We start from the raw sequence: 25154 nt of genomic DNA, 5'->3' as shown, positions 1-25154 counted from the left end.
ATTAATGTAAATTCTGCGGAAATAAATCAACTCCATATTACACAACAGTAAACAAGTAACTTGTTCATTTAATTTTGGATTTGGTAAGTATTTCGTATTGGGGGGGTGGGTTCAGACCCCCCCTGGACCATCACCCAAAATTCGTCCTTGCCCATATCGTGTCACCTTTCACTTGGGTTCGTTAAGGTATTGTGAATATCTTTTGTCCCTTTCTCAATTGAAATATTTACGCCATAAGCTTAGTCCAAGTTTCGCAAGTCGATTTTCAACATTTCATCTACTCAAGATATTCTGCTTAGCTCGTGACAGCAAGTGATGGGATTACGCGATAAAGTGTTGTTACGAAATGCAAAATAAACTTCCACATCGCCATAAATTTCCCCGTTTATTTCCTTGTGCTTTTTTCCTGGTTGTTTTATCACCATGTGCACGGAAGGTTCCCAGAAGAGCAACTATGAATCGTTGAGTTACGTCCTTCAAACGAGAGCTGGCTTCTGCGCACCTCGCAGTGCGCAGCATTTTTTCTTTATTTTCCGTGTCGTTATCTGTCTCCCTGGGAGGAGGTATTTGAACTGCATTACTCAGCATTTTGTGATGGCAATTCAGACACTGCTGAGTTTAATGTTTATCATGAGGCGAATCTGCCTTTCGTCTTAGACGATACCACCTTTTAAATATCCAGACTTTCACCTAAATCAAAACTATTATTCGACTGGTTCAAACTAGGGATGGCCAGATCCGGATCCGGTTGCTTCCGGATCCTAAAATTTTTCGGATTATAACATATTGTTACTTGCTAATATATATATATATATATATATATATATATATATATATATATATATATATATATATATATATATATATATATATATATATATATATAGTGCGCGTGCGCGATTTGTAATTAATACACTTACAAGGGAGGTTATCTAAGTGTCCCCCTCCGATTTCCATGAAACTTGGCAGGTGTATAAAGGGGCCCAAAGGAAGAAATATGTGTTTTTTTTTGTTTCGGCTAAAAAACTGTTCTAGGGGGCAACCCCATCAAATGTCAAGATGAAGACATATTGGCGCGGGTATCTGACCCCTGTGTCCCACTCCGATTTCCATGAAATTTGGCAGGTGTATAGAGGGGCCTAAAGGAAGAAGTACATGTTTTTGTGTTTCAGCTAAAAAACTGTTTTAGGGGGCAACACTCCCCCCCTCAAATGTTAAGATGAGGACAAATTGAAGTGGGGATCTGACCCCTGTGTCCCCCTCCGATTTCCATGAAACTTGGCAGGTGTATAGAGGGGCCCAAAGGAAGAAATACGTGTTTTCTTGTTTCGGCTAAAAAACTGTTTTAGAGGGCAACCCCATCAAATGTCAAGATGAAGACAAATTGGCGCGGGTATCTGACCCCTGTGTCCCACTCCGATTTCCATGAAATTTGGCAGGTGTATAGAGGGGCCTAAAGGAATAAGTACATGTTTTTGTACATGTGTACATCCCCATCTTCGCAAATTAGCCAAGAGGCACAAAATGCGAAGTAAAATAAACTAAATAAAAAAATAAAATAAAAAATTGGGGGAATGGTATCTCACCGGATAGCAAAATTTCTACAAAGCATCCTCTCAGAAAACCCCAAGGCTATACCAAACATATCATTAACATTTTCCACTTCAATTGCTGACTTTTGTCGATTCTCCGATTTGGAACCTAAATAACGGATCATGTTTTATACGTAAAAATATACGATTAAACACACGCATATACGCGTTTCTGTTTTCAAAAATATAAAGCACATACATAATTTTTTTACAATGTCGTTCTATTAGAAATAGTATTGTATTACCCAGTATTTGTGTTCAGTAACACGTTGTAAATTATCCCACGGAATGATTTTAGCATGAATCTAAAATAAAGAAGTGCAAACTAGGATTGATTGATTTGTTTTACTTTATTTCGCATTTCTGCCACTTTTGGCTAATCGCGAAAATGAGGATGATGCAATTTATGAAGGGACACTCACAGAGAACACACATGCCCCGGCCGGAATTCGAATGTTTGATTCCTGGCGTCGTAGCGTACCCCATGTTACAGGAGGCAGCAAATTCTATTGTCGCCCAAGACGTATTATAGTGATCTCTAGCTACTTCTGTGTAGCAGAGCCGCGAGTGTATGGATTTTTCCTCGAAAGGGGAGTAGCACAATTGCGCAGAACTATTGGTTGTTCGTTGCAGCCGAAGATAAGGAACTGTGGGCAACCTTGTCCGAAAGACGGAGCATGGCAACCTGCCACTGCGGCTGGGCACGGGAGCGTTCAACTAGATCCCTCGGTACGCTGCTTGCAATTCGCTGTATCGTAAATAAACCTCATGCAGTTGCTAGGGCCCGTCTTCTTTGATTAGAAACTGAGACAATGGGTTTGTTTATTTGTTTCCTTGATTTGCGTCGTATATTCTTTAATCGTAGCTAGGATTGTAGGCTTGGTTTGATTTGATTTATTTTACTTCTCTTTTCTGTCAATTTTAGCTAATCGCGAAGATGAGGATTAGAGGAGAATCACAAACTTATATGGACGATGCCCAGCAAGAGTCTCACAGATAATTATACTGACTGTGAATCCAGATGCCAGAGCCTCGCTAGTCTGCAAAATACAGTCAATGGTGTACTACGTGGCAGGGAGGTTGACGTTTGGGCATCTTCGGAAAGGATCAACCCTTACAAACCAGGCTGTTTTGGGTGGGAATATATCATTGTTATACAAATAAAAATGTTAATGACCAAACCATTTGGAATTGAGGAGAAGCATTTCGAAGTAATCCAAAAAAGAGTATTGAAAATATTTTGAAGGATCCAAATCTTGTAATAAGCCAAGGTGTGGCAGTTAAATAGCATTTGTGGACAGAGATTTTAGTTTGTTTGAATTCATTTAATGGTCTTCGCTTTATGCAACTTTTGTATATTCGCGACAATAACATTAAATCGATGAATGGGGAATCACGAACACATAAGATCAGCACATAAGTCCAACAGAAGATTGTGCTGACTGCGAAACATCCGTTTGCATATTTCCCACTGGATGAGTGAAACCTGCCATGGCGAATTTATTTCTTTTTACTACGGACTTGTAAGCATTCTCTACTACAACCAGGTTGATTTTTAAGGAAAAGAGAAAATTTCCGTGACTTCCCATGATTTTTCAAGAAAATGTAGCCGGCCTCTTTGACGGAGTGGATATCACAGCGCGCTACGACATCGGGGGTCCCGGGTTCGAATGCAGGCCTGCACAGTGTCCTTTGTGAGTGTCCATCAATTCATGATATGAAGGGCTCGGGTGTAAAACATGGTGGCATTTGGTCATTGTTTGAGTTACATAGTAAAATGTGCCATCCTTCAATTTTCGAGTGAAATTGTCATGTCATACAATTTCCATTGGACTCAGTGAGACCTTCTGAAATTGGTAAATACAACACGAAAACTATTTATCTACAGTATAGCTTCTAATAACCTTTTTTCTTAATGAACTCAGAAATGACCAAAATGTCACTTACCATATTTTACACACGAGCACTTCATATCATCAATCATTCTCATCTTCGCGATTAGCTAAAAGTGATACAAAAGCGAAGTAAAATAACCAAATTAGCCAACCAATCCAGAAAAATTAAATTCTCTGACTTTTTCCAATATTTCCAGACTGGTAGACACTGGATATTTTTAATTGAGCATGAACCATACGCAGGCATTCTGAACATTGCCATATTTGCAGATGTCTGCACTTAGATGGTGCTTATCCATGATTTGAATGTTTTTTCCTTTGCAGTCGCACCTGTTCTTCGTGATGGAGTACCTGAACGGCGGAGATCTCATGTTCCACATTCAGCAGAGCGGTCGCTTCGAGCAGGAGAGGGCCAGGTTCTACGCGGCGGAGATCGTCTCCGGCCTCAAGTTTCTGCACAAGAAGGGCATCGTCTACAGGTGAGGGCTTCATACTGGAACTGCCTTTATTCCCTTGCGTGTTATTTGAATTTGAGATTAAGTCAACTTTATGCACAGATAAGCTAATCGGGAGTTAAACGCCCGTGCCCTGGTCACATGGACATGACGAGAGGGTCGAACAAGTATGTCAACTCCATTCCACCCCCAGAAATTGCTATTGTCCATGTCAAATTATAAAAAAGGCATATGATTGTGATAGTTAAATTGTATTCAAACAAAATAACCTACCGAAAACCTCTAAAAATTTAGTTTAAAATGCAGGAACCAGGCGAGAATTTCATGTTTCGTGTTCTACCACATGAGTCTTCAGTATTTCAAAACTGAGATTTTTTGTGGATGTCAGAAAACGTAAACTTCATAACAACCATTTTCCTCTAACTTCTAAAGCTTTTCCTTTAACGAAGTGTGTAAAGTTAGACAGAAATTTTAGTATATTAAAGGCGTGAAGTGTAAGTAAAACAGTGAAGAAGAACAACTCGCTGGATATTCACTACTCTGGTTATTGAGCAGAAATATATCCCCAGTTATAACATTAATAATAGTTTGGACACAATATTATTCAATTTTATATCAACGACTTGAACTCTCATACAAAAATTTCTGGTGACGCCCATTGTAATTACTCTTCATTTTAGAATACCAATGTATGAAATCTGAAGAAATAAAGACAAAAAATTCCTGATATACACCCATCTGGTGCATCGAAGTCCCTCCATGAGGATGTAATAACAACAACAACATCAGCAACAACGACAAAATGACAATAAAATAGTTTGTTAGTTTAAAGTAATTATTTTATGATTGTTTCTCTAGTCGAGTTTATATAAATGGCTTGACCACCTCTACAAAAATTTCTGATTTTCAGCTAAGGTTAACATGTTTGCGCTTTGTTGTTTCAGAGATTTGAAACTCGACAACATTCTCCTGGATTTCGACGGCCACGTACGGATAGCGGACTTCGGGATGTGCAAGGTGCAAATCTACTTGGACCGGACGGCGGACACGTTCTGCGGAACCCCGGACTACATGGCGCCTGAGGTAAAGTATATTTTTGCACGAGTTAATATACTATTTATTTCTTATAAATATGCTGTGGCGCAGGAACCGACGTTCCAGAGGTACTTAACTCCATAAATCTTTTGATTGGGTTCCTTTTGTTTGACGGACGCAAGACGCAAGGAATCTTGTTTGCGGTTGCCCAACGCAAAAACGTTCCTTTCCCTATTCAAAGGAATCAAAACAACCGTCAACCTACTATTGTGGTACTAATCACCTCACTTGACCTGTGCCCTTCGAAAACTTATAAGCAAATAAAACTGTTTAAAATATGTGAAAAACTATGGAATAAAGCCTAGATCTTATCTGTTCCTGAATTGTAAATGTTTTTTTAAGACCTTTTAAAAACTATCTTGGAAAGAACTATATTATTTATAAAGGAAAGTCAGAATTATCTTCTGAATTTTGCTTCTTTTATTGCCAGTATAAGTTTATGCAAATGTTATTTTTAAAACAAGACTATGTGGCATGCTCTAAAATGGAATGACTCGTGGTTTTATTTTGTATCTGAGTTTGTGTGTGTGTGTGTGTGTGTGTAGGTTGAGCTTTGAAGAACCCCCTCCCAAATCAAAAACGTTTCCACTCCACTGCAGATATGTAATAATAAAAAATAATAATATAATAATAATAATTATTATCTTAATAGGTGTACAGTTAAGACTTGCAATATTTCGGTATAAAATATTAATGCAAACAATAACTTTAGAAATAACCTATAAAAATAAACTATTACTAAGTAAAATACAATACAGGGAGTACATAGATACATAGAATCTAATCTCATAGAGTACCAGTGTATATAAAGTAAAGAATAGGGTGATATATTTCTGTAGAAAGAGAAGTGATGTAATATAAAGATGTGTGTGTGTGTGTGTGTGTAGATGGAATTTGCTGTTCGTAGGATGAAGGTTAAATTTTTAATTTAAAAACAATATACTAGTGTATGAACTGATACGATGTGAATTATTTGTGAGTTCAGATTTCATAACCTTGTGAATTTAGAAGACTGCAGAACAGCGCTTCGCCGCCCAATTGATGTATTTTATTGATGATATTTTATTTTTACTTTTGTGAGGGTGTAAGGGGTGACTTCCTCTGAAGGCATCCCTTGGCGCGTTTTGCATACTAACTAGGCTCTGGCGTCTGGATTCCATTTCATCATATAATCACTCATCCTCATCTTCGCGATTAGCCAAAAGTTGCAGAAAAGCGAAAATAAATTTAATCAATCAATCGAATACCGAGTAGAACTTGGATTTTTGTGTTCCTGATGAAAATTAAAAAATAAAAGTGAATAATATTTAAGAAATAAAAAACGAAGATGTCAAAACACTTTCTTTTTTTAAGTAGGACTGCTACAGGGTACACGCGGATTCGATTCTATGGGTGGCTGATTTCAGGTGGGAATTTTTCCAGTAGTGTCCCTGTCGGGGGCGTCTTTGGGGTTCACCCAGCCTCTGCCGAATATTTGGGGGCGACTCCGAGAAGTAAAGGCAGCCGAAAAGTGATGCTCATTACCTCCAAAAGTGGGCGAGGTTGTGAATGTGCGGAGCCCTACCTCCACCAGCTCATGTGCCTTCACGGCACGTTCCAATGTGTAGGGACGAGAGTACTGCATGAGACCACTTTCGCTAGTTCGTGCCCGCCTCCCACCCTCGAACGAATACAATGGAATATCATTTTTATGTGACAATAATCTTGGTAGTTTAAGCCCATAAGCATCTATATCATTTTTATATACTGCTGGACAAAAAAAAACCGGACACTTGCATTTTTTGTGATAAGGCATAAATTCTGATTCGAAGGCTAAGTAAATGTTGCAGAAATTATTGGAAATAAGAAAACCTGAATATATTCAACAGAAAGCAAATTAAAATTTATTGTTAATAAGTTAAATTAGAACATAAACGAAAGTTACAGAAAACTACCAAAAAAAATCTTAGCAATATTTTTTTTTTTTAATATTGTTAACTGGTACTGGTGGGGTCTAATAGCGGGTGTTACCTCCCCTGCCATCAATTACAGCTTGTAACCGCCGTGGCATACTTCGAATACGGTTGGCAATCATTTCTTGGTCCAATTGCTCCCATTCTTCTTGAATAGCACGTCTTAGCTCTTCAATTGTTTCTGGAACTATTGCGCGGTTTCTGATATGTCGTTTCAGTTGATCCCAGACGTGCTCTATCGGATTTAGGTCCGGACTTTGTGGTGGCCATTCTAATCGCGTAATCCCAACTTCGTCCAGGTACTCCGTGACAATATTCGCAATGTGAGGACGCGCATTGTCATGCATAAAAACAAAATCTGGGCCTATGAATGGTGCATATGGTACTACATGATCTGCCAAACATTCTGTAATATACCTGCGAGCTGTGATTGCTCCATTCTCTACAAGAACCAACTCTGTACGTCCTTGTAAAGAAATACCTCCCCAGACCATGACACCACCGCCTCCAAAGGATGTTATTTCAACGAAACAACATTGTTCATAACGCTCATTAGGTCTTCTATACACATGTTCACGCCCGTCTGATGAACGTAGGTTGAATTTTGACTCATCGGAGAATAAAACCTTTTCCCACTGCTCCACATTCCAATGTAAGTGTTGTGTAGCAAATTCCAGTCTTCGCTTCCGGTGACGTGCTAACAACCTGGGACCTGTAGCCGGCCTCCGAGATGATAAACAACTTTCATTCAGTCTTCTACGAACTGTTCGTGAAGAAACCACAGCTCTATGAACATTTCTCAAACGCCGTGCCACAATATTTGAAGTCGTACGACGGTCTCTTAAGACTATGATACGCATGAAACGATCTTCCGGTGCTGTTGTGCATCCTTTCCGACCAGAACCCGGTCTTCTACCATAGGAACCAGTTGCATCATACCGTCTGAGAGCTTCATGGATAGTAATTCGTGCTATATTTAGCACCCTAGCAATATAACGCACACTACGACCATCATCACGAAGAGCTACTGCTTTTATTACCTCTTCACGTCTCATTTTCAAGCTAGCAAACTTACAATACACTTGCAAGAAAAACACCAGCAATGACAATGTCAATAATATCTGTTACTATGGTTACTATGAACCAAAATTCATGGCTCTCTAGACATTAAACAAAATAACATCAACAGGAATTGAAAATCAATAAATTAAAACGAAATTGCATGAAATTGATTTTGAGCCTAGTAGGTGTTCCAAATAAGTAAATACGAGTAGATAAATACATAAATAATAAACGGAAAAAGTATGGAAAATGTTCAATAATGAATGTTCAGTTGTTCAATACTTAACTGAGAGCGTAATTCATAAGTAATTCCAATTCAGATGTCAAATATTAAGGTGTCCGGTTTTTTTTGTCCAGCAGTATATATATCTCTGTGTATTGGTAAGATACACTAAACTACAAGATGGAGATGATAACTATGTTCACTTAAGTTTCAATTTCACTGCGTCTTTCGTTTCACGATTCATATTTGAGAACCCACTACCACAGACAAATTACGGTTATACAAGTACTAATACCGCTCGTTTTGCTTGTTCGAGCGTTATTCGCTCGAGCGAAGAAGCTCTCGATTCCGCACGCTATCTAGCGTCTTGCGTGCGAACTATTAGACGATCGACCGAAATGCTCTCCCTGCAGCAGTCTCGGAAAGTCCTGCATGCAACAGCGAAAACGTGTGCTCTGCATCTTTTACAATGGGTGTCAGAAGCTTTGCTCTCGCCACCAACATTTATTTTTCTTATCTACTGCAAAATACCCAATGCGCAGATCCCTGTCACGCCCAAAGACTTGGAAACAGAATGAATTATTTCTCAATGTATAGCGTAGTAGCATATCTAATCGCCGTCTGTGGCAACTCCTTGAGATACAATGAAAGATAAACATCTGACAACTACTGTCGTCGTTACAACATCACTGTGTTCCATTGATTCTCAAACCTTCCTGGGTGATGTACTTTCCGTTTGCTCAAGCTTTCGAACACATTTTATAAATGTTTGGAGGAAATACTCACATGGCAATCAAGTCCAATACTAATGAACGCAGGATGTTGCCGAACAACATCGACAAGCTTTCAGTGTGTACAGGTGAAGACAAACTGTTCTTGCTAACGTTTCTTTGCTATTTGAGGCCTCGTTTCGACGATACGAACCCTTGAAAAACAGCATTTTCTATCCTAGAGGCGTGCGCAAGGCAGGTAAAGAGGCAGTGGCATCTTTTTAAAGAAAAATAACACTGTGTTAATCATTGGGCAATAAGTTTCAAGTAAGAATGTCTCAATAAAAGCGACGGATTTAATATGCTTAAGAAAATACTGTATATTTATACAAATTGCCAATTTTTTTTACATCATTATAACGGGTAAATGTTCCGATTTAAGAATGAAAGATGACAGCCGGCATATGACCCCCGACTAGATCGAGAGAGCGGCGTTTTAATGTCTGCTGTCGAAGCTGTTTCCTCAAATTTTTTGATCAACTTGCGAAATGTACTCTCTCACTAGGCGCACTTTCACGTCCAAGGATTGCACGAAGCTTCCTAACACTCTGCATAACACTCGCCATTCTTGTAATGATTTTTCTCTATCAAAACTCATTATTCCTTTGTTTAACACTCCATGTCAACTAAGCTGCAACAATCACTGATAAAGGAACTGGCAAGAACAGTGTTACCAACCCAACCACAAGACATGTTTCGAAAATCAAACTTCGCATTCTTAAATCGGAACATTTACCCGTTGTAATGATGTAAAAAATTTTGTCATTTTGTAAATATGCTGTATTTTCTTAAGCATATTAAATCCGTCGCTCTTATTCGGACACCCTTTATTACATACAAACTCACCCCTGATACTTCCTTCCCTCCCCTTATCCAAGAGCCAATCACTGTGGAATTCCTCTTCACATTATTACCTTTACATGCGGGATTCTAAGTGTGAGTGTTTAGCTAAAATAGTGTGATTTTCTTCTTGACACATTCACGTACACTCACCGGCAATGAAAATGGGACACTCGCTTTTCTCCAAGGCGTTGTGTATGTTGCCTAACTCTACGGCGTCAAGTGGATTTTAACAGCAAATTTTCATAGACCTTCTTAGAGCACACATAGCACCTTGCAGGAAAGCGAGTAATTCAGGATATAGGTGTCCCATTTTTATTGGCGGTGACTGTACCAGTGTTGCCACATGAAGGGAAATTTCCCTTTTGCAGGGAAATTCGGACAGAAATTTTAGCCAAAAGGGAAAAGGGAATTTCGATTAAAAATACCACAATTTCAGAGAAATTTTAAGACATCTGACTACATTATTACAGTATATGTTAAGTTCCAGTTTCATTTCCACATTTTCATTTTTTTTTTGCTCCCTTGAATATAGCCTGTATCTATTTATAATTCTGGTAAGTACATCGCTTTTCTGCACCTTCGGATAATAGTAACGGTGAGGGGATTAACGATTAAATGGATTCCTTACGAGGATCCAAACCTGGGACATCTGGTCAGGAAGCAATGAAAGTGACATTATGTGAAAAATTTAACATTTTTTATTCACATGGACATGGACCAACGGAAATACTACTACTACTACTGCTACTACCACTACTAATTTATTATTATATTATTATTGTATGATTTGATTAGGTGAAAGGAAAAATTGGTCCAAAAAGGGAAATTTTGCCCCTGGAAAGGGAAATTGTGCCCTCATATTGTGGCAACGCTGGACTGTACACGAAATGGTCCGGAAAGAATGATTCATGGTCTGGAAAAGCTACGTATATTTTTTTCACGAAATTATAGACACCGTGATATACCAGAGTGTCTACCAAAATAACAAACCCAAAATTCTTTCCTTTTTCTTGACCTTCTCCCCTTTTTCTTAACACTTATTTAATCCACCCCTACTTAGGTATAGTTGGAATTTTAGACAATATATATTTCTATTCAATGAAAAACCCCTCCCACAAGGTCGGTTAAGATGAAAACTGAACAAGAGATTTAGACTTGCTGCATGTAAAAATTGGGAATGGGCACATTACTTTATTTATTTATTTATTTAATAGAATATTCCAAATACAGCGTTAGCCATTTTACATTGGAACGTACTAACAACAGAAAATAACAACAAAAATAATAGTATAAAATAAGAAAAATAATAACATGAACTAAACTTATATACATTTGTTGAAGAGACTCACATACACATACTTCTAGTCAACAGTCTTCTAAAATGTGCCAGATTATCAAAAATGTATATTTGGCTTGTCAGATTATTATATTGGCTGGGAAGTCTATGGAACAGAGAACGCTGGATGAGACACAATCTCGGCTTCTGAGAAGCGAAAAGTTGAGTGCTTCTTGTTGAGCACTCGAAAGGGAATTTCCTGAAGAAGGCGGCCACTTATATTTACAAAACTTCACGCATACAAGAATGCAATTCTTAAGAAATGAAGTTAACAAATCTCAACCACATCTCAATACAATTTTAGATTTCGAAATATTCAATTTTATCAAATCCCAGTACAGGTATACTGTATAACAATGTAAATTCACTAAACTGTAAAAATATAGCAAGAAGAACTCTTGACCATAAGCATAATTTCTTGACTTTCTTGACCTGCCTGTTGATTTCTTGACTTTTTCTTGACATTCTTGACTGGTAGACACCCTGAATACACATAAACACGGTAGGTACTTTATTCTGAACGTGTAAATATAATAGTAGTGTTGGACGAACAACATTGCTTCAAAGAAAAACGTTGTTGGAATGCCCTCCCGTGAAGTCGGTCATTGTTTCTAGAAGGTCCTATCCTCCTAAATATACCGAGGAGGTCTGGCACCTGCTGGCAATACAGCCAGGTTGGCATGCAGCCCTTCGGCCCACGACGATGCACTTTCTCCGGCCCTCGAAACCCAGCCTGGCAGACGGAGTGAATGCAGCAAGCGTACGCTTTGTATGCGGCGGCAACTTTACTGAAACATTCCTCGACAAAAAAAGTTAGTCTTAATTTCACTTTATGCTCAGATAGGATAACTGTGACTCTGGCTGCAGTTTACAGTGAGATTAGAACAACTGTGCAATGTGTCAAACCGGGGATCGAAACCAGCACCCCTTGATTACAATGCAAATGCCTGATTGAATGAAATTATGAATTGTCATAAAGGGACACTCGCAAAGAACACTTATGTGTTTTTTCTTCTATTTCGTCAGTTAATCATTAATCTCTATCGTCACAATTAATACTTGCTGCAAAATTACATAGGCTGCATACGCATAAAAGAAGCCGCGGTGGTTCAGTAGATGGTGCATCTGATTGCCACCGAGACCCGAGTTCGATTCCCGGGATGGGTTATCTAAAGTTGTGATTTTTCCGGCCCTGTCCCTGCATAACGTGGGTTTGGGGTTCACCCAGCCACAAATAAATGAATACAAGAACGTATTGCTGATCACATAACCTCCAAAAATTTCAGAGGTCAAGAATGTGTGGGGGCCCTACCTCCAACCCCCTCCCATGTGCCTTTATGGCACGGTGTGAAATTTTCCCTTTCCTTCCTTCGGATAGAAATCAGTGGCGGCGATTTGGGGGGCGAGAGGGTTCAGTTGGCCCTCCCTCCACTTTTTGCCACCTTTCCCCCCGCACTATGGCCTCTTAATGCTAAGTTTTGTCTACCAAGAGAAAATAAACTGTCCTCCCCCCTCCCTCAGTTTTAGCACCCAACCGCCGCTACTGATAAAAATTATAGAAAAATCAAGATGAAAACCTACCCAAATCAACCAATGTAAAGTCTCGGAAAATTTACGATAGAATTGGACAAAAGACAAGTAGGTGTTTTTGTTGTGTTTGCGAATGTCCTTTTATCATTTCCATCTTATCACTTGTCATCCCCATGTTCGCAATTAGCCAAAAATGCCAAGTAAAATATAAAGAATCAATGAATTCTTTCCAGATAATCAAAGGCCTGAAGTACAACCAGTGCGTGGATTGGTGGTCGTTCGGCGTCCTCTTGTACGAGATGCTGATTGGCCAGTCGCCCTTCAACGGTGGGGACGAGGACGAGCTCTTCTGGTCCATATGCAACGAGCAGGCCTACTACCCCCGGTTCCTCACCAAGGAGGCCAAGGGCATCTTGGTGCTGGTGAGTATCACATTTATATTTTAACTGACAAGAAATTGCATTCTCGTTTCCCTTCATGCTGTTTTCGTACCACTAGGAAAACTAAACTAACTAACTCCCTAGCCTTCTTAAACCCGAAGGTCCATGGCTGCAGCAACACAGGCCTTCCATCTTTCCCTATCTTGAGCAAGTTCTATATACTCTTTTCCATCCCTACCGATTTCCCTTAGGTCCATCTCAACGTTGTCCCTCCATCTTCGTCTTGGCCTTCCTACAGGTCTCTTACTATCAGGTTTCCCAACAAGAATCCTGTAAACTCCTCTTTCCTCTCCCATTCGTGCCACATGGCCTGCCCACCTAAGTCTTCTTGATTTAATCACTCTAATAATATCTGGACATGAATACAAATTATGTAGTTCTAAATTATGAAACCTTCTCCACTCACCTGTCTCCTCATCCCTTTTAGGTCCAAAGATTTTCCTAAGGATCCTATTTTCAAATACTCTCAATTTATGTTCCTCTTTCAATGTAAGGGACCAAGTTTCATATCCATATAATACTACAGGCAAAATTACTGTTTTGTATATTTTAACTTTTAGTTTGTTAGATATTAAACGAGAAGACAAAAGTTTATGAAGAGAGAAGTAACATGCATTTCCTGAATTAAACCTACTTTTTATTTCCTCTTTAATATAATTTTCATTTGTTAATATTACTCCTAAGTATTTGAAATTGGAAACTGGTTCAAACGAGTTGTTATCAATAATTAGATTTTGATTATTAACTAACACTTGGTTTCGGCCTGTAAGCATATATTTAGTTTTCTCTTTGTTAACTTCCAAACCTATCTCTTTAGCAGTTTTGAAAAATATTTTAGCATTATTCTTAATTGTATTCACATCATCCCCCAGTAAGTCTACATCATCTGCATATGCTAACAACTGAGTCACCACTAGGAAAAGTCAAATGAAAACCTAAAAAGCTCAAATTTACATGAGGCATCAACTGTTATTTACAAAGCGACCTCAACGCTGCAACACTGATCAAGTTCAAAACGCAATTTTTATCATTTTAAAGATGGCGCCTCATCCACACACACTTGCAGCAGTGAGTAGCTGAGGTTTCTTGCCCCCTGGAAGCCAAAAACTTACGGAAATTCTCAGGCAAATGAAAATTCAATATCTCTATTACGAATGGGCGAGGAATTTCGACAATGGCCCCAGTTAGCAGGCAGATGGGTAGAAAGACCTTCGCAGTGACTCATTCATAAAAAAATATATATATATATTTTTTCATTTGGCTCTCCCTGGTATAAATCCGTCTTTTATTTTGAAAGCAAGTTCTATTGTTATATTGTATCCCGGTCCATACTCCTGTAGGGTGATCCCTCAAGACATCTGCCACCCAGTTTTTTGGATCCCAGTCGCCGCCAGCTATAAATTTGACTTCCTTTCAGTGGAAATAAAAAGGCAAAAGAGCCACAGACATATAATCAGGGCGGAAATCCTCGTCGATAACAAGCAAACTAGAGTAATTGTGCTGAACAGATGTGTGTTAATAGTTTGTGATGGTGTCGAAAATTTATATAGTCGAATAACTCTCTGGCCTCAGCAACATATATCGTTCACCCGTCCCCATCGTAAACGTGTGGTGTGATTTCTTCGAGTTGTAAATTGTCTATACAATGAACATTTCTCTCTACAAGCTGTAAGTTCGACGCCAGGGATGGGTGTTCCTTGTCATTGTCCTTCCATCAATATCATCGCTCATCCTCATCTTTGCGATTAGCCAAAAGTGGCAAAAAGCGAAGAACCAAATCAATCAATGAATGAAAATAGAACGAGCTCGTCTCGGTCGGGAGTATGCAAGGATCGGGTCTCTACCTGGTGATTTGTTCTTATTGGACTTATTGCATAAATTGTATGTTTCATTTAGACACTATACATTAACTGTGCTTTTGAAAATCTCGATGACGTTATCGCCATGACGTCATAGGGAAAATACAGCTGTTGACGACAACGTACTTTGGACCAAATGATACTAGTGTGAGTAGATTTACACATGCTGCTTTTACGTTTCAGTGAATGATAAGCTTCGTTATTCTTATTATACTGCAAGCTCGATGGCCAATCATGTTAAGTTCTTGACTCCTGATCTCAATGCCGAAGTATCTGGGTTACCGAGGCCACGAACATTCCTTATGGGAACAAAATCTGATGTGGAAGAAGGCAAACCTTTCTAACGGTGTGCTTTCTATCTCGCCACCAACTTTTCCGAGTTCGTCTTGGCCTGCGAGTTCTTTCTTCGGTGCCCCTTCATCTGTTTCAATTAATCATCACTCCGCCCCATCGTCGCGATTGCCAAAGGTGGCAGGAAAGCGACGCTAAATAACAAGAAATAAGAACATAATAAAGTTAGTAGTTTGTCTAGTCATCACGTGTTTCTATTTTTATTACTAAAACACCCGATAATTTTGGGATTAAATTGACCAACAGAAAGAAAAGAAAATGGAAAAAGAATGGAGAGAAAGGAGAGAGAGAGAGAGAGAGGAAAAGAGAAGAAAGAAAAGGAATCGAGTGTTTTGTATGTGCGCAGTGGCGAACACTATATGGTGTCGACGGCAAAGATAATAGTAGGTATCCTAACAACGAATGGTGAAACTCGTGTTATCTTAGGCTATCGACTAGGTGAGTTGTGGAAAGGATTCCAAGCTTTCGACAGCTAACGCCACTCTCATCTTTAGGGTAGACTTCTATTTCTAGACGTTTGATCTCGAAAGCTTTCCACAACTCACCTGGTCGATAGGCCGAGAGAATCTATCCATCAGTATAGGCAAATTGTCCATCACTAGTGTTATTCCTTTGCTTATTCTATTTCCTATGTTGTTTTAAAATATAGAATTCTATTGATGTGAAGCAGATGTTTATTTCAATTAATGACCATCACATTGTTGAAAACAGACTGACTGAAAATGGAGATGGAGAATTTCTTTTGCCATTGTGTGTAGTCATAGAAAAATGTACTTCACCCATAGACACTTGATACCAGTAATCATGTAGGGAAAGTTTTTATTTCAATTTCTTAACGCTTGAATGGTCTTTCCCTTTTGCAGCTCCTAGAGAAGGACGCTGCGAAGAGACTGGGGACGCCGGGCTGCCCCAACGGCGACGTCTGCGACCAGCCGTTCTTCAAGCACATCGACTGGTACCGGCTGGAGAGGATGGAGCTCGAGCCGCCCTTCAAGCCCCGTGTGGTAAGGACTTTTCAATTTTTATTTTATCTTTATGATATTTCACAGGCTGCCAAAGCCCCACGCCATTATGCAATGGAAATATTGTTTGATACTGTGTGCCATTATTCATGACAGTTGTTTATTACGGACTAGAGTCTTGGATATCACACCCACCACGTTGCTGGAAATTGAAATTGACATTACATTCAAGTTCCAAGAATGTAAAATGAGTGTAAAATGCAGGTTATGTTTTCGAACCATTTAATCCAAAGTTTTCAAAATTCCAAAAATGAGATTTTTATGTCATAAACCATGACTACAATTTGCACCTAAATTTTAGAGCTTTCTTATTTACGGGAATTATAATTTTGAAAGTGTATTAACAAAAACGAAAAAAAGAGTTCAGAAGTATGAGAAAACGTACGTTATCACGAAATTATTGGAGAGGGCATAATGTATAATGATAAATATGCTCACACGACACTTAATAAATTTCCCCTGGATTACTTGGGAAATTCCTCTTATTCCAACATCGGACGTTAAGGTTCACAAACTCGCAACCAAAAAATCATAAAAACATTGCACGCACAGACACACACACACACGCGCGTACGCATACTTTCAAATCTCAGTTGTTACGAGGTGGAACACTTCCACTTTGAAAACCAAATCTATAAATCTGATACATGGCTTGTTTAACTGCGTCTGGCTGAAAATTTGGAAGAGAGCAGCTCTTCTCGAAAAGCTAAATATATTTTTTAAGACACTGTAGTTGGCAGTTGGCAATCAAACAATCCATTGTTGATGCTTTGTCGGTTCCTGAAAAATATTTTTTTGTAATATGGAATTAGAGCAGCGGTGGTCAAGTCGGTGGGGCGTCTGACTTCCACGCGGGAGAGTGGAAGGAAGACCCTGGTTCGATTCCCGATGTGGGTCATCTAAGGTCGGAATTTATCTGGCCTTGTATCCGCTTAAAGCGGCTCTGGGGATCACCCAGCCTCAGTGGGTACCTGGGGGCAACTCGGGGGGAGCGTGGTGCTCATCACATCACCTCCAAAATGGCCGAATTGAGAATGTACGAGGTCCTACCCCCACATCCCCTAAATGTACCTTCATGGCACGGTGCTATATGCCCAGGGAACTCTACACTGTTGTTGTCTCCCAACAGGGATGATAAACGGTTCGGAAAATTTAAAGTCTGAGGAAAGTCAAATTCAATAACAAAAACCGAACACTTAAAATGACATTACAGACACATTACCAACGATCAGACAGAGCGTTATCACAACACGTACTTTCCTGTGTTCATGTATTTCGCAAAGTCATCCTCGTTACCTTCTCGGCTTAGAAAGTGCTTTTACTACATTCTGGCATATTGCTGTTTCCCGCAAGCTCGGATGACTAGAGAGAAAACACGCAGAGATACGTTAAGCATTCGTAACAATGTCAGGTAGGTTATCGGTGTACCTTCGTTCACCATGACTTGGTGAATTTCGTTGTCAACGTTTACACCATACCTGTGTGTTTCAATGACCCTCGGCGTTCTCGCGTTGCCATAAAGGCCAGGCTGTGTAACCAGACGTTTTCGGTTTAAGTCCTTTGTACGGCATCAACCTTTGCGTTTGTCACTTCGTCATCATCGATCACGATTCCTCATCACCTCAGTTCATTTAGAAGTAGAAAGGTATACCCACTCTCCGATGGTTTAGTGATAACGCTGTCGCCTGGTCATCAAGGGATCCCGGTTTTGATCCGCGGCGACGGCACATTGCACGATGGTTCCGATTCCACCTTGAACTGTAGGTATAGTCTCGATTAGCTTATCTGAGCAGAAAATGGACTTACAATCGAAGCTAAGCCCCTTCTCCTTGAAAAGTCTTCTACCTAAAACATGATTATAGCATAGCCACATATCACTGAAGGTGGTTTATTCATACGAGACCAATAATTCCACTCAATTTCGGTACATCCAGGACATTCTCACGTATAAGGCGCAGTGTAGTGGTGCACCATCTTATTCAATACCTGACAAAAACAACTTTAGGCATTGGTGAATCACCTACAACAAAGTTTATTCTTCTATGTTAATTACAAGTTGTGCTGTATCACATCAAAGTTGTAAAGTACCTTTTGGGACACGGTGTATATTTACATATCCAAAACTTTTTTGGTACATGGCACTGATTATTATACTTTTTGCATCTTTCTCGGGTTCTATTGATATGAACAGAAATGATGTTATGTTTGTAATTTCAGCAACACCCGTTAGATGTGAAATACTTCGACACTGCATTTACTATGGAGAAGGCCAGGTTGACCCCTGTCGACAAGGACATTCTCCAGTCAATGGATCAGACGCAATTTCACGGATTCAGCTACACGAACCCCAACGCCACGGATTGATGGCAAACGGTGGAGATACTGTGGTGGAAAACCTGTGGTTACGGAGCATGCAATTCGAAAGATAGCATCAGGATCTGTTCATGTGCTGGTTCACAAGGTCCCACAACGGATGCGAAGACTTTCGGACTGCTTATCAACTTAATGAACGTTCAGTTGCACCCAAGGCTGCTTCCTCTTCACTGTGCAAGGGCACAGGGAGTCGTTCATTTGCAGGAACGCTGTATGAAACGAGGCTAAAGAAGCATTTGACGTCAGCGTGCATGGGCTTCTGCTCAGGCACCTTTCTCGACACAAGGAACATTGAATACCAAATGTTCAAATTATTTATGTACAGATTGTATTTAGCCACTCTTAGTTTTTTACATGTTTTAGTTTGTTGATAACTGCTACACCAAGCTACGAGTTTAATATATTTTCATAATCGTAGAGTGCTTTCGAAGCAGGAAAAAAATGGCGAATAACTTTTATACGTAGGCAATAGGCGACTATTGTCACTTGTCGTGTTCATTTCTAAGTTATTTTTTATTTAAGTATGTAGATTTTACCCTAAAACATGCAAGGTAATATTGAAATGTCTAATATTCTTGTCTCTAAATTATGTATAGTGATTTTTGTTTTGTGCTAGTCATACGAGCTTCAGTGTCTGATTCTGACCAAAGGCCTTAACTTGTTTGTCTTTATTCTATTGTAGCATTTTTCAACAAGCAAAACCTATTTCTGTTAAACGATTCTTTACACCTGTAACTTATTACACGTTGATTTTTAAACTCACCTACTAGTAATCTGTCAACTTCCTTAATGTATTTCCTTGTAAAATCTTATTTCTAAAAACAATTTATTTTATGTATATTGTTGTTCAGATTCATGTAAATAATTATTTCATTCCAGTGAACTTGCTTCAGATTTTAAATTTTGAGTTTGAGAAATTTTAAAGATGGATTTTGTACGGTTGAGAATGGCTGTTTTGATTACAAAGGAGAATATGTAAACAATACTGTCAACTATTTTGTTACTGGAAGTAGTAACAGATGTTAGCAAGTAGTGAACTTTCATTATAATAACAATATCTGTGCATTAGTTCGTTTTCCTATTGCAAGGGAAGAGTCGTTTTTTTTTCATTTGTAGTCTGTTAAGTATTTAATAACAGTATTTGTCAACTTTTTTCTAACAGCGCAATTATGTTGTATAAAAATGATGGCTTGAGGAAGGCGATAAGTATATGTAAATATAAGGTAATAAAAACCATAACACACTCTCAATAGGTCTGTTATAACTTTTATTTCATAAAATACGAGTTCTTGGATTTTTCTTCCCACTTCCTTAAGTGTCTACAATTCTGTACAAGGTTCCTTTAGTAGCCTTGTAATCAAGGGTCCCGTGTTCGATACACGGTGGAGGCACATAGTGGTTAGGATCCCATTTTAAACTGTAGGTCCAGTCCCGATTAGCCTTACTGTGCATAAAGTGGACTTAAAACACCAAATCAATCAATCAAACAAGGTTCCTTTATTACGGTCATAGTAGTTTTGACGTGAATGCACCAGTTTTGTCGCTTCTTCTTTCTTTTTTTTTATTTACTGGGTCATGAGTGCAAAGAGAAGTGTCCGAAGTGGAAAGATGTGGGAAGGGGTATCACCCATGGAGGAAAATTTACACAGCACCCCCCAGCTGTTGCTTGCCACAATGTTAAACCATAGGCTAATCGGGACTGAACCTACAGTTTAAAATGGGATCCAAACCACTATGTATCGAACTCGGAACCCCTCGATTGACTAGTCCAGCCTCAAGGCCGGTTGAAGGTTGGATCCGAAGCAGGGTCTCCAGCGTAGCCTGGTGGAGTGTTAATGCGACACGAGTCGTCCCGTATTTTGCTGCACTCGTATTTATCTGTAGTCACATCATAAACAAATTTTAAGAGAGAGAGGGAGGGAGAAAAAGATATGCAGGAAAACAAAGAAGTACGAGTAGTAAGAAGTATAAAGAAAGGAGAGGAACGGAAACTAGTTGAGAGAGAGAGGAGAGAAGCAACAGAAACAGAAAGAAAGAAGCAAGAAAGGGCTAGAATATGTAAGAAAAGATGTAGTAGAGAGAGAAACAGGGTGTGAAATCCTGGGGAGACAGGGTTGATTTCCCCACCAGTAATCTTGTCCTAAAAATCCCCTTCACACGATAAATTTCCGGGGGAAAGTTTTTATTGTAACAACAAAGATAAACAATTAGCTTTGACTTCAAATACAGATATACTTTACTAAATATAATATCGACAACACACACACAAAAGAAAGAAGAATATTGTCAGTCTCTGTGAGAGAGATTTCTGCCTGTGCACAATTAGAGTAAAGCAAGAATGCAAGACAGCTATGGCAATGAAATATATGTGATTTATATTAATAGAAAGCAAAAACTAAAGATAAACTCATACATCATTAAACCTGTAATTTATTGAAATGATTAACCAGTTGGTAGAGGAATTAGTTTATAAATATCTGATATGTATATAAAAGTAAAAAATGAATTTCTTTTGTATACGTAAAACATACATATTTTTTAATATTCAGTAATTTACTTTCATATATAATAACAATAAATATGTACACATATATAAACGTGTGTGTGTGTCTGTGTTAAGATATTCCTCTCCCACCAGTCTTCAATGATTGCGCACCTTGGAAAGAGAGAAAGAAACAATGCGTGATGGAGAGAGAGGAATAAAGAAGAAAAGAAAACAGAGAGAAGAAAAGAGAAAACTACAAGGATAGAATGAGAAAGAAAAGGAGCAAGATAATGAGAGAGAGAGAACTAGAGAGCACTATTTTTGTAACACTGTTGAAAGTAACAGTTATTTTCTCACGTTACGGTATCTGTAACAGATACACTACTGTGCAAATATTAAAGAAGGGACTATTTTCGCATGCAACGTCACGCAGCATTTGGCAAATCGGCACAAAGCATACCATAATTTCGTCGAGATCATGGGCTTCGGGGGGGGGGGGGGGGTCGAACCGGTCGTTGAACCCCCTCCCCTGGAAATTGAAATTGTTCATTTAAAGAAAGTTTAATACTCTTATTATAGTTAAGAACAGAAATAAAGTTAATTTAGATAGTATTCGAAGAAAATAGTAAAAGTAAAAATGCATTGGATGGATAACATTGAGTGAAAAATACACCAACAAGGTTATATTCTACCATTTCATCCAATGGTTCTACAATTTATAAAACTCTAAGAATTGCAGTTGTAGGTGAGAGGTCACACAACAAACTTTATGAAAGAAAACTCCCCCTAACATTTAAAGCCTTTTCTTGAACGAGACGTGCAAAAGTTAATATCAGAATGCATTTCAGATACTAACTGCATAAAATGCAAAGAAGTAATGAAAAATAGTTGTGCTGGTATCCTCTCGTTTGGTGGATCGAGTCTCCCCCATTTATATATTAATAATAATGATTATTATTATTACGAATAAAATTTATTTTTGTTAGTTTATAATATTTAGTATTGTATAATAACATTTATAACCACGGTATGTAGGTACTTATTAGTTTTCTACTGCAAAAAATTCTGGCGACGCACATGGTCAAGATGTAAGATTATAGGAAAGATGAACAACACTGACCAAAATAACTGTACTTTTTAATATTTTTGAGACATTTCCATCAACAGGAAATTGCAGAACTGCAGAATATTTACCTTACTTGGAAAAAGATTGGAGATCTACATCTTAAGAGCTTGATTATAATAAATTAAATTTCAGCGCCATCATTGTAAAATGATTTGATTTGATTTGATTTGGATTTGATTTAGTTTATTTTACTTCGCATTTTGTGCCTCTTGGCTAATTTGCGAAGATGGGGATGAGTGATGAAATGATGAAATTGATGAATGGACATTCACAAACAACCAAGCCCGACCGGGATTCGAACCCGGGACTCTTGGCGTCGCAGCGCGATGTGCTAACCACTCGGCCACAGGGTCGGGCTCATTGTAAAATGGCTGAAGTACATATTATTAACCTCACTTTGGGGGAAAAAAAAATTGGATATCTTCATGTTAAAAGTATATTTTTTTTTATATATATACAGGGTGATTCTAAAGGTATAGTACAAACGAAAACCACAGATACCTCCCATGAAATAGAGACGAAAGTTCCCCTTCCACTTTGCCGAGAGATGCCTCCGTGAGGAGCTAGACAACGCCGAAAACGTGTGAAAATGAACTTCACACCTCTGTACAGCCAGTACCAGTGAAGATAGAAAGGCGGAACAAACGAAGTCAAAAGGAACACCAAAGTCGCCCATCCGAAAAACACTAGGCGGCAGCTGCGCAACGCATGCGCATGGGGTTCCACAAAGGAAATAGGAGTGTCCCGCAAGACAAGTGAAGGGAAAGGGTAGCGATCGACAACGGTAGGGAGAAAAGAAGCTATGAAGCATGAAGTAACAATTGCACAGCGGGAAACAAACACCATGACTGAAGCAGTGCAGTCGAGAAAAGTAGTGCGGGGTTGCAGAACCACGGGAGGACGACGTAGGATATAAAAACACACCGAGAATGCAAGCAAAGTGGTCCGTGACACTCGACAGGCAACAGACGCGTACATGGTTCAGGGCAGAAATGGCGGCGCTGGCGGTGCAGCGCAAGGGGAGTCCCCAAAACACAGTGGGGAGACACCGCAGCAAGAACAAAGCACGGTGCAACAAAAGAGAAAGAGGACCGGACGGGGAATGGTACCTGCCAAGGAGACAACAAATGCGGGACGAGGGATTCCCCGTAGCAGCACCGAGGGGATGTCACACAGAGGTCGTGCGCCAGCAGGACAAACACAGCAACTACGGGCACAGGAGGTTTATTGCCACGCAAAGGTGCACTTACAGATAGGAATAGTACATAGTACGTAGTCGTTATTGCTAATGAAAGGTGCACGAACTGAGGGACATGCATTTTGTCTACGGCCTTGCAGATGGCAATGGCCGAGCAGCTGCACGCCTTTATCGCGGACGGTATCCGGAGAGGCGACAACCCGACAGCAGGTTGTTTTCGAATGTGCACCGTACCCTTGGTGAATCGGGTGTGTTACGTGCAGGCCATCATGTCGGTCACCCAAGACATGTGCGCACCGCGGCGGTCGAGGAGGACGTACTTGCTCGCGTGGACGACACACCGTCCACTAGCACCCGTAGCATTGCACGTGCAGTGGGAGTATCACAGTCGACAGTGTGGCGTGTCCTTCATGATGATCTGCTGTATCCCTATCATCCACAGCGAGTCCACGCGTTGCAGGCTGGGGATTACCCACGACGTGTGGAATTCTGTCAACGACTGTTGCAGTTTTGTACCGACGATCCCCGTTTTTTGCGCCATGTGCTTTTCACGGACGAGGCAACATTCACCCGTGAGGGCATCTTCAATTGCCGAAACAGCCATGTGTGGGATTATGAAAATCCACATGCAGCAGTCGAGGTGCACCATCAGACCCAGTTTGCAGTGAATATCTGGGCAGGTATCATCGATGAACAGATTATAGGTCCATACCTGCTGCCACCACGTTTAAATGGCCGCCTCTATCGCACCTTTCTTGCATCAGTCCTTCCAGAGCTGCTAGAAGATGTACCCCTCAACGTGCGACATCGTATGTGGTTTCAATTGGATGGAGCGCCTGCACATTTTGATGGCACAGTGCGAACCCTTTTGCACCGTACCTACCCACAGCGCTGGATCGGCAGAGAGGGCCCCGTCCCCTGGCCCGGCCGTTCGCCTGACCTCACACCAATGGATTTTTTCTTGTGGGGCCATGTGAAAACACTCGTCTACGAGACCCCGGTGCCTGACAAGGAAACATTGGTAACGCGGATACTTGCAGCATCGGCCGAGGTGTGTACCATGCCAGGGATTTTTGATAGGGTTCACCAGAATTTCCTGCGACGGTGCAATGCCTGCATTGAATGTGGTGGTCGTCAATTTGAGCAACATTTGTAACAACGTCAGTCCGGGGTACGACTACGTACTATGTACTATTCCTATCTGTAAGTGCACCTTTGCGTGGCAATAAACCTCCTGTGCCCGTAGTTGCTGTGTTTGTCCTGCTGGCGCACGACCTCTGTGTGACATCCCCTCGGTGCTGCTACGGGGAATCCCTCGTCCCGCATTTGTTGTCTCCTTGACAGGTACCATTCCCCGTCCGGTCCTCTTTCTCTTTTGTTGAACCGTGCTTTGTTCTTGCTGCGGTGTCTCCCCACTGTGTTTGGGGACTCCCCACGCGCTGCATGTGTTTGTTTCCCGCTGTGCAATTGTTACTTCATGCTTCATTGCTTCTTTTCTCCCTACCGTTGTCGATCGCTACCCTTTCCCTTCACTTGTCTTGCGGGAC

General features: G+C 40.0%; 1 protein-coding gene across 1 annotated transcript in view; it reads left to right on the top strand.

Moving 5' to 3' along the window:
* Nucleotides 1–20048, top strand: part of LOC145989719 (uncharacterized) — a 92254-nt gene extending 72206 nt beyond the window's left edge. The window contains exons 4-8 of the mRNA XM_083124983.1: nucleotides 3812–3966; nucleotides 4887–5025; nucleotides 12987–13175; nucleotides 16267–16407; nucleotides 18643–20048. Of these exons, the coding sequence (XP_082981109.1) occupies nucleotides 3812–3966; nucleotides 4887–5025; nucleotides 12987–13175; nucleotides 16267–16407; nucleotides 18643–18789 (771 nt within the window). The 3' untranslated portion in view covers nucleotides 18790–20048. The remainder of the gene's footprint in view (nucleotides 1–3811; nucleotides 3967–4886; nucleotides 5026–12986; nucleotides 13176–16266; nucleotides 16408–18642) is intronic.
* Nucleotides 20049–25154: the final 5106 nt, after the last annotated feature.

This window comes from Lepisma saccharinum, chromosome 7, assembly GCF_977018435.1.
Source record: "Lepisma saccharinum chromosome 7, izLepSacc3.1, whole genome shotgun sequence".
Classification (NCBI taxonomy): Eukaryota; Metazoa; Arthropoda; class Insecta; order Zygentoma; family Lepismatidae; genus Lepisma; species Lepisma saccharinum.
Note: the sequence above shows the minus strand (reverse complement) of the source record. Positions and strands in the feature narration are given on the sequence as shown.